General features: G+C 45.2%; 1 protein-coding gene across 20 annotated transcripts in view; it reads right to left on the minus strand.

Moving 5' to 3' along the window:
• The window catches only part of pHCl-1 (pH-sensitive chloride channel 1), a 50,396-nt gene that overhangs the window by 21,466 nt on the left and 15,344 nt on the right, over positions 1–13,586 (minus strand). For 16 of the 20 annotated variants that reach the window (XM_033381907.1, XM_015187350.2, XM_015187356.2 and 13 more), the window contains exons 3-5: positions 10,044–10,101; positions 843–2,111; positions 504–524 (exon numbers count right to left, since the gene is read on the minus strand). In XM_033381907.1, the coding sequence (XP_033237798.1) occupies positions 504–524; positions 843–2,101 (1,280 nt within the window). In that variant the 5' untranslated portion in view covers positions 2,102–2,111; positions 10,044–10,101. The remainder of the gene's footprint in view (positions 1–503; positions 525–842; positions 2,112–10,043; positions 10,102–13,586) is intronic. The other 4 variants (XM_015187355.2, XM_033381911.1, XM_015187354.2 and 1 more) reach the window with 1 other exon arrangement.

The raw sequence follows: 13,586 nt of genomic DNA on the forward strand, positions 1-13,586 counted from the left end.
AGTGTTAGGGTTAGATACGAGTACGAGTATGTATGTCGAACAACAAAGCCAATTCAAAGATAAAGTAAGCAAGCGAATTTGGTAGCAGAGGGGATCTTATATTATGTATTATAAGAGTCAAACAATTTTGGGAATGAGAGCATCTGAAGTATCTTTTGAAGAATCGGACTAAAGCTCTTGTTTATTGCAAATAAAAGAGTGGTTTTTGTTTCAATTTGCATGCAAAACCTCAGCAGAAATCGAATCGAAACCCAATTTTACCATTGCGGTTGGTGAAGTCAAATAAAAACTCAAAAATTAAACGAATATTCTGTTTATAATTGGAGAAAAAGATAAAACCGAAAATTGTGTTTTTCTTTTTTTTGTATCTCTTTGTCCATACAATACATTTTCTTTTTCTTTTTTCTCTTTTCTGTTATTGGAGAGAGAGAGATAGAGACAAAGAGAGAGAGAGAGAGAGAGAGCGTGTGTGTGTGGTGAGGAAGAGGTGTGCAATAACTTACTTCGACCAATCGATGCCATGACTGAAAGAATTTCAAAAGAAAAAATAAATAGAAAATTTTTTCGTGTTGTTTTAAGGGGTTACCAGGCGATACAGAGAGATATATGTATGTATATAGAGAGTGGTGGAGAGACAGACAGATAGATAGATAGATAGATAGATGGATAGATAGATGGATAAATAGATAGAAAGATGGATAGACTGGGAGAGAGGGATACGTGTGTTCGAGGATTCCTCAACCAAAACAAAAAAATGTGTAATAAAGTTTCGAGTGTCCCGGTATGCATTGGATGGTTCTGGGGCTTTGGGCTCTGGGCCTCTGTTCTGGGACTGCACTTACATGGGATGCTTGTCGAGGGCACCCGTCTCCGACTGTGTGGCAGCGGCCGTGGATGTGCTGGTCAGATAGCAGAGCATCAGGATGACACTGGAGGCGGCATAGAAGCTGAACGATTGGCTATAGTGCTTGTAGTGCTGCCCCAGATACTGGTAGGCGGCCGCCGATGTGGCGGCGGCCGTTGCACTGACATTGGCTATGATTGCGGCTGACATTGTGGCGGGCAGAATGCCGGAGGATGCATATGTGTCGCGCCACGGCTGGTAGGCTAGTGGTTGCTTGCGTGGATCCTCCCCCTCCAGCTCCTGCTCCTGCAGCTCGTGGTCGTCCTGCCCCTGCTCCACCTGCCACTGCAGCGAGGTCGCTAGGGCAGCTCTCGCATGCAGCAGCATCTCGTGCAGGGAGAGCGTTGAAATGCCAGCCAGCGTGGCAGCAACCACTGCGGTGGAGCCAAGGCCTGGCCGAATCCGGCCCCAAACTGCCGTCGCATCCGCATCCGGATGTAGCCGTCTCCGGCGACGATTTTGACGATGCAGCTGCTGCTCATCGCGATCGCGATCTCGTTCTCTGCTTATCTCTGGGCTGTGGCCTAAGCAATTGGGGCAGAGTGTTTGGTTTTGCTTCGTTGTTGCCTCAATATCGATTCCTGCTGCCGCTGCCGCTTCTGCCGCCGCTGCTGCTGCTGCTGCTGCTTCTGCTGCTGCTCTATCGACGACAATGGTCGTCCCGTGTGTCGTCGCCAACTCGTCGTTCTCGCCGTCGTCGTCCTCGTCCTCGTCGTCCTCTTCTTTGTCCTTGTGCGCCACTTGACTGGGGTTCTTGTTGTTCTTCTGGGGCTGCTGCTGTTGTTGCTGTTGTATCGTTAAAAGCACTCGAGTTCCCGCTTTTAGATGTTTGGCGTTTGCTGTTTCTGTTTGCGTTTCGACGACAATTTCTGTTGTTGTTTCGGTTTGCGTCTGCGTTTGCGTTTGCGTTTTCGTTTTATGATTTTGTTGATAGTTATCCTTGATTTTGATGTCCTCAGCTGGTCGCAATGTGGTCGTTGGCTCTGTCGTTGGCGTTGGCGTTGTCGTTGTCGTTGCTCCGCCCGTCTCTCCACCCTCCACGACTCTGACTGTGGAGGACGCCCTGCGTGGTCGTGTTGTTGTCGCTGTGGCTCCTCTGGCACCGCATTGATTCCTTCTTAGTTGCTTGCTGGCTGCTCTAGTTAGTGGTTTTTTGTTGTTGGGCTGCTCTTTGGCTGCTTCAAAGACGCAGCCCATGTTATGACAACTGTAAAGAGCCATTAAAATACACAAATCAATTCGCAATCAAGGCTGAAACTAATTAGGCCACTGCAAAAGCCATTACCACTGCAACAAAATCTAAAATAAGAATCTACAATGACGCCGACACCCACTTGACTGTCACTCCCATCAGCACTCGCTCAGATACATATGTATGTGTATGTGGCACCTTTTTGATGGATGTGGTAATATCGGATTGTTTCCACGCCCAGCTGCGTGCCCCAACTAAATGTAGGTGTCAGTTGCAAGTTAGCATGATTCCTGAAACTGATTTATACGAGCCGGAGTACTCAAGGAAACATTTTGGAATGACATCAGTCCATCACTTGTACACCGACTAAAGGATACCCATTATTGAGATTTGATTCCTATTCCAGCACAATAATTGCTTTATTAATTTGAAAGCAAAGCTAAGTTTCTGTTAGAGCATCTTTTTTGTTTCTCATTATTACGTCTGTAGTACATCTCGGATAAGAACACTTTTCAATGAATCAGTAGATAAAAAGTGGACGTAATCTCCTATCGATCTCGATCTCCTATCTGCTGTTTATGCAAATAAATATATGGCTTATGAACCAACAAATAATTTATTCTATCTGTTACACCTGCTGAATATCAGCTCTTCCACTCAAGTAATATTTTCTTGTTCATTTTCGGAAGATCGCATAATACCTGCGTCCAAGCGAAAAGCAAACCCCAGTAACACAGAGAATTTTAGAGAAAAATGCTCTAAGGTAGCCCTGAGTGAGTGTGTCGTTTGGGGCAGACCCAAAAACCCGATTGTCAGTCAGCCAGTCAATGGGCCAAGCGAATTTTTTATTGTTGCATGTCAAAGCCGCCTGTCTTTGCCATGTCTTCTCTTTGGCTGTTGGTTGTAGGTTGTTGTTGGTTGTTGCTGCTGCTGCATTTGCAGTGTCTGTTGCTGTTGTGGCTGTCAGTTTGCGGCCAAGCCATAGAGGAATGAAATTTTCATTTTAGACAGAGATATACAGATACACACACATCCGTATGTATGCACGGATATACATAAGTCGGTACAAGTTTGGATCTCTTTTTTGACATTTATTTCAACATGCAAGGACCTGCTGCGGTCAATGCACCAAAACGAAATAAATTCGAACCGCACAAATTCAATTTCCTTTTTAGCTCTAAATAACACTGATATTCAGTGATGTGGGTCTGATTAGATACATTCGCATGTATGTACATATGTACGATTAGGATTGTGTGTGTGTGTGGAAACAAATGTATATTTAATCGGCTTAAATGGAACGAAGCTTTGTTTTAAAAGGAGTTCTAAGGAATAGTTATTTGTAAAACAGTTTAAGCTGCTTATGGAGTTTCTTTTAAGTGATTTGGACTGTTGAATTTATGGAACAGCAGCTAAACCACAGGCAATCCAAACTTGATTGCCAGAACAGCCACTGAAGAAACTTTGACATGACCAAGTCCTGGCCTCTTCCCCGCTCGTGGCCCCAATCCCTACCACAAAACACACACACACGCACACGCACACACACTCAGGAGTAGGGAAGGATGTGCCGACAAGCCCAAGTCAAGCCAAGCCAAGAGCAGGCACTCAGTGGCTCTGACATTCCATTCCGGAGGAGGAGGAGAAGGAGGAGGCTTCATTATACATTTATTCGATTTTTACGTGACTTTGGCCATAAAGCACGAAAATAAACCCCGAATACTCGTAGAAGACAACAGATACGAAAAGTAATAGCACAAAAGTAGGAGCCGGTCTAAGGAGTACCCATGTAAATGGTGTTCATATACAAATTGGTACCGATATGGCCTAAACGTGTCCTCCCCATCCACATTTCCTCTGTCCTGGGCCTGTGCCCCGCCTCCACCCACATGTGCCAGGACAATTATCGACCTCAATCCATTTTAAACGCTTCTACAACATGCCTCCTTCTGTTGCGGCTGCTGCTGAAATAGACACACGAATCGCTCTTTGAGTTTTTCAAAAACTGTCAATTCGGGAGAACTACAAAAAACCAAAAAACAAAAAATGAAAACCAGAACGAGAGGAAAACCTATATCAAAATGAAAACTTTTCCGGCTGATTATCGAGTGGACCACAAAAACGAAACAGAAATATAACAGACCATAGATCAGTTGATGCCAGGCTTCCTTTGTAGCCTTCCTGCCAGGCGCTCCCTGCTGATATCCTTTATGCCTTCCGGGCCATAAATTTACACAAGCCCTGCTCGAGACTGGTCGTCCCCCGTCGTCGGTGACTGCAACTTGGTCCGAGTTAATCCTTCCATCGTCTGGCGACCGGAAACGGCAGCAACTGACAAGCCACAGCCACAGCCACCAACTAACCCCGAAACACAACCAATCCTCCATTTTGCCGGTCCTTCCGCCCCCCCTACCTCTCCTCCTCTTTTTGGTTAGTATCCTTGTCCAGTTCCAGTTGTGCATTTCATTTTACGCTCTCAACTCTTTTCATATTTTTACTGGGAAAACTTTGTATAGTCGTCCCTTTTATTTTTTATCCTTTTTGTTTGTACGACTTGTGCAGTCAATTTAATAATTTGTTGCTCCTCCCCTCCCTGCGCCGCACTCTGGCTGTCTCTCAAATTAGTTGACACTGTGGGGCATTTGAAACCAAAATTATTTGCATAGTTTTTGTGTTGCTGTTGCCGTGGCTGCGGTTAGCCACACATGTCGGATACTTAATATACTCTCAAAATAGACTGACAGCCAGTCAGCCAGCCAGCCGGCCAGCCAGCCAGCCAGCCAGCACACATTTTGGCCACGTTTTGTGCTGGATCAGATCAGCCAGCTTTAATGACCTAATTTGTAATTTTACCCAAATCCAGGGGCAATCCAATTACACAGATGTGCAACCAACACTTCCCGTAGGACCACGCAGGACCAGGCAGGGCCAGAACATCGCCAGGCAGAAATTAATTGAAAAAAACTATTAAATTAGGATGGAAGTCAAGGCGAAAGGATGAATAATTAGCACTTAGCCCGGCTAACTAAATTAGATGGAACTGAACCGCTTGAAGGTTGGTTTTTGGTTCTTAAACCAATTTGTGGATTATTTGCTGAAATCGCATCCCGATTATCGACGACTTTACTGAAACGACTTGAAGCAAGGTCGGTCTCCAATTTCCAATTTACCAATGCCAAAGGAACTGACCTTTGGACTATTTTATACGACCTCCAACCTGCCCGCCTGTCTGTCTGCCTGGCTGGCTTTAAAGGAAATTTTCAAGGAAAATATTTTAATTTGCCATTAAACGGCCAAGTGAAACGGCTAACCTCTGCGAAAGAACAATAACAATAAAAGCCAACTTTTGCCAACAACAACAACGGCAGGAGAAAAACAAGAGCAATAAGCAACAATTACAAACAACTTGGTATCGATTTTTTTTTTGTTTGTCATGGCGCCATTGTTCGAAGTCACGAACTTTCCAGCTACGAAAAAGACAAAACCAAAAACCAGAAACCAGAAACAAAACCAGAACCAGAATACAAAAAAAAAAATGTTGATTAAGCCCATTGAAATGTTCTTGAGGCTTTTAGCGTGAAGAAAATGTGGGGGAGGACAGATTATGAATTATTTGGTGGGCAACTCAACAACTCAGCAACTCAACAATGGAATATATGTATGTATTGTTCGACGAAGGCAGGATTCCGATTATATATACCTTAAGGGTTCAAGCGATCTCTGAGTAGCATTGCCCTTTGGATGGATGGGGGCAGAGCAGTTGAAGCCCTGCGTTTTAATCGGAAATTTCCGCATAAATTAAATGCATTATAAATGAGTTCAGCTCAATGGTCCCCTGTCGGCTAGAAGCCAAAATCGGTATCCATTATGGAGCATAATCTGTTGCATTAAAACTGATTAAAATGTCATAGCATAGACCAGAAATTTATGGCCAGGCAAATGTGGTAATTGAAGTACGGCACTTGACCCACATACTGTGTGGATGCAACTGGCATTTGGGATGCAGTCAGGCAGCCGGGCAGCCAGGCAGTAAGAGCAATCGCCAGGGGGCCATTCACAGGGGCAGAGTCACATTCTATCCGGCTGATGGCGATGCCGATGCCGATGCCATGCCTAATTAAATAACTCGATAACTAAGAGCATTGGTATGCAGGTGAGGCAAAGTGTAATGGAGTCGAGTGTAGTGGAGTGGAGTTCATTCGCATTTCAATTAAAATGGAGACCAGCAGAGAACACGGATACTCGGATACACGGATCCACGGCTACAGCCACAGACACACTCAACAAATGGCAAACCACTCTGAGGGACGCTAAGTCGTTTAGGCTTAAGTCAGCTTATTGCTCGGAAAAGTAGGACACGCGACGACATAGTTGACATACGACCGCGACGACAACGACGACGACGACGATGACGACGACCTGTTGGTGGGACAATTTTCCAATAATCGAACATACTCGTACATACATACCATACATACAAGTTTAATTAATGCCAAACAGCGAAAGTTTTCAACCTTTTGGCGCTAATTTGATTTTAAAACTAATTTTAATATTCATTTCAGGTCTCTCATAACTGAAAACATTTGATATATACTATATATTCATGTGATTCATGGCTGAGGTGAGCCATTTGGCCCCGGCTAATTGCACATTTGGACGGTTTGCGGTGCCAACGTTTGCACAAAGTTAACGCAAAATGACAAAGTGCAAATGTGCAACGCTCGCGTGGAGATAGAGCAGGAATTGCGGTTGGGCTTGGGGTTGGGCTTGAGGTTGGGCTCGGAGAGAGAGGATGCAGTGCACGGCTGCAGGTGGTGCTATCACATTCTGTTTACACTAAGCACTGTACTCTGCCCTCTGCCTTCTGCCCTTTGCCCTCACTTGATGGCGAACACAGAAGAAGGCGAATCCGAAATCAAAAGCCAAGTCAATGAGTTCAAAGTTGTTTGGTTGTGGTAAAATGTAAGGGTATATCGTACTGGGATAGCATTGGGAATTTTTTTATTTGGGGTGAAGTGGCAGAGACCACACCTGCTTTCCGATTCTTGTTTGCAAATTGCATATTTCTCTGCTGGATAACCTTTTTCCCACTCGATTACGAATTTTATTCATAATTTAAATTTAATGAATAAATTACGGTTGATACATTAATGGCTGACCGCAGAAGAAGCAGCAGAATCACCAGCAGCAGCAGCAGCGGCTTAAAGTGCAAAACGGATATCGGTGTCACGCCCACAAATATTATATGGACGTGCACATAAATATTATATAACCACCAACCATAGCATAGCATAGCATAGCAGGGACCTTTCATCGATTTGTTTGAGTAATTAAACAATCGCCAAAAGAAAATCCCCAGTGATCCAATTTTTCGTTTAATCTTTTCGGTTCCATTTGGGCCACTTTATACATATATATATCATATGTATGTGCGAGTATATCAAGAGGAGAGGAGAGGAGAAGCTGTCTAAAATCTCTAAGGGGAGAGTAGTAGCTGTCACAGCCACTTATATGTACATACATATACATAAATGCCATGCATCAGGGATATTTATGTGAATAAATTATAATCAACGAAAAGAGAAGAGCAGCATCCTTGCAGACTGTAATAATTCAGATTAAAAAGTATTTATACACAGTGACACTGACATGGTCTGTAGGGGCTGCTCCTGCTCCTGGTCCCCGTCCTGGTCCTGGTCCTGTTCCTGGGGGGTATGGGGCGTGGGATCTGGTGGGGTGGGCTTATGCTGCTGGTCACGCGTGTTCGCTCTGATATTTCGCCATAATAAATTGACATTTTTCGGACATTTCTCTTGAGCTTCTCCGGGCTCTTCAGGGCTCTCCGCTCTCGGAAATGGAAAATGGGTGCTGGGCGCCGTGGGAGCTGTCCGTCATTTAAGCTTTTTCTCAATGCTTCTTTTCTCGGCTGTCGGTTTTTTGTCTGTCGCTTTTCGGTGGTCGGTGGTCGGTTGTCGGTTTTTCGGCTCTTGGTTGTTGAGGGCAAGCAGCTTATGAAGAGATTTCGTCAAGAGTTGAATTGGAGCACCATTTGGGTGGAATCGGTCTCTGGTCCAAAGTAATCTCGCTCATCCCATGCCCCCCATGGCACCCCAAGCTAATATTTAAAATGATTTCTGTGTGAAAATTCCCCTACGAAATCTGGAGAATCGAAAATGCTTGGCACTCGAGTGCTGGGGGCAGGGAGCGAAGTAACAGGAAAAAGCAATAAGCATTCAAATAAAAACTGGGAAAAGAAGAGAGCGAGAGCAGCGACAAATAATTTGGCACAAAAGCAAATAAACAAGATAAACGAACAAACAAACATTTAGGGAGGAGGGGAGGGGAGGGAAGGAAGGAAACAACAAAACCGAGGAAAGACAAAAACAAGACAGAAACAAAGCCAAGTACCCAAGCACATAATGAGCATAATGGGCGTGTTGAGAGGGAGGTCTTATAGGGGCACGGCACACATATACCCCATCCATGCCCAACCCCTACCCCTACCCCTACCCCTAGCACATGAGACGCGAGTGCCAAAGAGCTTTTTGTGTTGGTTTTCCCTCTCAGTGCTAGAATAAGCGCCACTTTACATGCAAACATACACATGCACTCACAGACAGCGACACACACTGATAGAGAGAGAGAGAGGGAGATTGGATAAGGGTAGAACAGTGGGATGCTGGATGCAGTTGGAAGCTGGGAACACTGGGAGTGCAGTGGCATCTGCAGAACGAGGGCAAAGGCACGTCGCCCAACCATTTAAACTAATCTTGAGGCAGTTTATTTATACATATATATATATACATATATCTCAAGGGTCGTTTGTCCTAACAATGTGCTCTCTGCTTATACTCTACGAGTGGGTAGGAACAGATGTACCCATCCTCAGGCAAGCTATAAAAAAGGGGAGCAAACACACGACAGGGACAGGGGCGACAGAGACCCTACAAAAGCCAGAGGCAGGTGAGATCTATGAACGCATTGAATACACATGGAGGGGACAATAGTTCATGGGTCACAGTGCTATGTGTGCTCTGCTATTAAGGGAACCACAAATATCTATCACAATTATACAAAGCCAATGAGGTGTGGGATGTATCCTTCGAAAGAACGACATAGCTTTCTGGACAGTTTTGGAAAAGATATCTAGAATATCTGGCAAAAACCATTTTCATAAATCCCAAATATCTCCATTGCCTCAACCTGATGGCTTTTGAACTGTCACCGCACTCCCCTTAGAATGAGCTCCTAATCTGCCTGATAGTTGTTTTGCAACAACAGAATTGAATATGTACCTTACTTGGGCCACCCAACCTTTGGCCCCGTCCATGCCCTGAGCAGTTGAATAGATCGTTGAGCTCTTGAGGTCACAGAGAGGCGCACACTTCACTGACCTTTAGCCTGGGACCTGGGTAATACCCGTTTTGAGGCTATTTAATTTCTATATAAATATTTTGCCTTAGACCACAAATCTGCGGGTCATAAGCCGCAAGGACGCGGCGACGGGCACACGACATGCAGCTCCTTGAGCGGGCTTCGGCTTACAGGCTTCGCCTCAGCCTCGAGAGCACGCCCGACTGAACTTGTATTAAAGCAGCCGGAAATTAAACACACAAAAGTTCTCCAAGAACCTGGCCGCACCTTCACACACAGACAAGTGCACACACACACACACTCATGGTGCACTCATACATGTGCTTGTTGGTGGTTTACATCTTTTATGGCCCCCCCCTCCTCCTCACCCACAAATTTTATTTCCATTTTTATATTTTCCCCAAAACTCCAGCAAAAGCTCTGTCCGTTTTTCTTTGTTGGCTGTTTCGCTCGAAATTTGAAACGCATACAACAGAAATACATATCTGTGTAAAATCCTCTGCAGTGATTGATGACCGACGGAGCAGTGCTTTTCCCCACTGTGTGTGAGTGTGTTGTCCTTTTTTTACTCACCAAATTTAACTCCGCAGCCAGTTCAATGGAATCTTCTGACGCTCCACACAAGTGCCAGCTGGAAGAGATGAGCCAATTAAAAGAAGCAATTATTAAATGAAATATCACGAGTCAAGGCCCGCCCTCCGCCCCGCCCCCCCCCACACACACAGCCTGCACATTTTCGCACTTGAAGACTGAAGATGAGATGAGATGCGTCTGGGGGTTAATTCCCCTTCGTCCAGGCCCCGAAAGCAGAAAGCAACAGAGCAGACACATACGCCTCCCAATTTGTGAGGGGAGGGGCTTTTAGAAGAAATTGAACATATGATGATGATGATGATGATGGTGATGATGATGGTGATGATATGGAAAGGGGTCGGGTTGAGGGTGGATCCTATTAGACCCGACCGATGTCGTTGGTATTCCCCAGCATGTTCCTTTTGGCGCAAATGATGGAAATCACTTAACAAAGAGAGTGGGAAAGTGGATGACGATGACAACGATAGCAACGACAACACGGCTTATATGACAGGAGTGAGCTGTTGCTGCTGCTGTTGTTGTTCTTGGGCCTGTGAGTGGTGTGAGTGGAACTTGTGTGTCTGAGTTCTTAATGAGCTTTTGTCTGCTGCATACTTTTCAGCGCTGTGTTGTGCACTGGAGACGCACACGACTTTTGCGTCTTGGGCTGCTGCTTTGTTCAAATATTTGACAGCCAAGCGGCAGGCAGACAGGCCGGCAAGCAGGCAGGCAAGAGGCTCAAAGTCCCTTGGTTATTAATGCTTAGTTTCCCAACTAATGAAAGAACATGAACGTATTGGAACGAGAAATTGGTTTGAGCCTAGCAATGTGGAAGCTTCGAATATACATAAGAATATAGTACCCACAGAATTGTTCTTACACAAAGTGGAGGTCTTTAATGCGGGTCGCTTGAAGTTTGCCCTATTCGTGTTCTAGCCACAGAACTCAATGTCTTGTAAGTGAGACTTTCCGTTTCTTCAAACTGATCCAGCCACAAAATCACTTAGGGCAAAGTTCAATCAAACGAGTTAATAACTTCCGCAATGTGGCAGCCAAAATTAACCATAACTCTCGGTCTACAGCCAACCAGAACTGACCCATTAGTCCCTGCCCTCTCCCTGTTCCTGTCTCAGTCGCAGTCTCGGCCATGATGGCCCCTCTGACGAGGATGGTGGCAGGTGGGCAGGGGGGCAGGTGGGAAGGGGGGTTACATAGGTTATTCGCTTGAATGGCGGGACAAGGCGACTTGAGGCTACCGGTGGGAATGTGTCAGGTAATATGGGTATGGTAATTTTAGCGCTTGTCTCCCCACGGACCCGGGCACACACAAAGGCAATCACACACACACACAGGACACTCAGGTGCACATGGAATAAAAATGCCGGAGCACATGTCACATTTGCCACATGAGTTAACGTGGCTCATTTATCATGGCTAGCTTCCTATCCTGTCCTGTCCTGTCCGCTCTTGTCTCCCTCCGGCTGTGGTTCAAGGTGACCAAGGCATTTGCTGGCCAATCTGAGGTCGTGTCTACACTCATGTATGCGAGTATCTGTGTGTATTATACAATACATATACACATACATATATGTATGTATATATGTATAGCCAACACCAAAATCTAATTGTAGCCCCTAGGCATAGAGAGATGGCAGCACAACTTTAATTAAGGTGCCACCGACTCCCAACTCCCGCTCCCAGCTCCCGACTGGACTCCTTTCCCACTTCTCGCATCACAATGCAATATTTATTAGTGCGTGTGTGGTGGTCGGTCCGTTCCCCCAACACATGTATGTATACATAATACTCGTCTGTACGTATGTGTGTGTGTGTGCATGGCTCCATAGCATGTGTTCTATGGCATGGCATTATATGTCGCCTGACTAAATTTAGATATTCAAATCGATAAAAAAAAAGAAAGAAAGAAAGCCCTGGCACGCACGCATTTTTAGTGCCTGCCCAACTTTTGCCTCGAAACGTTTTCCATATTCTCAGAGTGCGAGTTGGAGTTGGAGCCGGATACCAGGAGACTGGGAGACATGTGTGCAAAGGTCGCGCTTTTGTTATAATTGTGTGGAGATAGTAAAACGCAAACTGTTTACAAACCTGCCACGAGAATCGACATCGGCCCACTAATGCGTTAGCCTAAGATTGAGGCTATCCTGATACGATACTCGTAGTAGCAGTATTTCCCCATGGGACCGCCTACTCATTTGTATGCTCGATGTTTTGCAGGGCGAACAGAGCGAGTTCCCAGTCAGGCTGTATTTAAATATGGATTTTAGTATGAATCATGGACTGTGTTACTCAGAGAGGAGGGGCTTCGGCTGCTTCAAAATTCGTTGGGTCCTCCGTTTAAATCCTTGCCAGCTGCCAGGGCATTCAGCAGCTGTCTCCTGGGCCGTTGTTTACCTTCAATTATAATGCCTGAGACGGCCGTCTTCTAATAGTAATTATAGGACTGCTTCTCTCTTCTCTCTTCTCTCGTTCGTGTGTGTGCTGTGTGTTTTGTGTATTTTGTGTGTCGTGTGTTGTGCGGAGGTGGAGCCTTGCGTCTGTGTTGTGTGTGGGAACTTAAACTTTTGCTTTACTTTCACTAATTGAACCAATTGGGGCCACACATACGGCCCCCCATATATCTCTGCCCCTGCCATGCCCCTGGGGGCTCTCTGCAATATTTATGACCATATCATATATTGATTAAATAATTAGTCGCTCTCTTCTACAGGAGGCCGATTCACATGCATTTAAATACAATTTATATCAAATACTCGATCGTATATAAATTTCAACCCCCCGCCACTGCCAGTGCCAGTGCCAGTGGCAGTACCAGTGCCAGTGGCAGTGGAAGAATTTCCAGTTGCATTTCATTTAATAAAGCATTTGGCACAGACAAACACGGCCCAGACGAGTGCCGACTGGTGCCGTGTAGGCGGGGGGGACCGGGGGCGGACGTCGGTGGGAAGGAGACTTAATTAATTATTTATACTCAGCTTGTTAACAATTTTTTGCCCCTCCTTTTTTAACATTCTCTGTGTTTGCTTTTACATTTATTTTTTATTTTTTTCTCTGTTCTGTTTCTCGGGCGGCATCCCGGGGGCTGTTTGAACTGCAGGCTCACAAAATAGGGTTAAGTATTGGACCAGGCCAAAAGCTAAAAGCTGAGGCTGAGACAGACCAAAGGATTTCGTAGGGGAGCAGGCAAAAAAGGTGTAGATTTGAGTGCAAAGGTAATGAGAAGTTTCGGGGGGAAGTTTTTTTACCGTTGGAGGAATGTATTTCTCTAAAAATGTTTGTAATGAATAGAAGGAAGCATTCCGGCCCTTCTGTACATATTTTTGATTAGCGTCTTCGAGACTTTTTTGCCTGGAAGCCTAGCCTATGCCGGATCGGTATTATTATAATAGAACTGCCATAGAAACGATCGGTTGAAAAGCCAATTCAACCAAAAGCAAGTTCTATTCGTTTATTTGTTACACAAAATGGAGTCCGAAATTCAATAAGTTACTTCCACTAAAAATACATATATCTTTGGATCGGATA

Source organism: Drosophila pseudoobscura, chromosome X, assembly GCF_009870125.1.
Source record: "Drosophila pseudoobscura strain MV-25-SWS-2005 chromosome X, UCI_Dpse_MV25, whole genome shotgun sequence".
NCBI classification, from domain to species: domain Eukaryota; kingdom Metazoa; phylum Arthropoda; class Insecta; order Diptera; family Drosophilidae; genus Drosophila; species Drosophila pseudoobscura.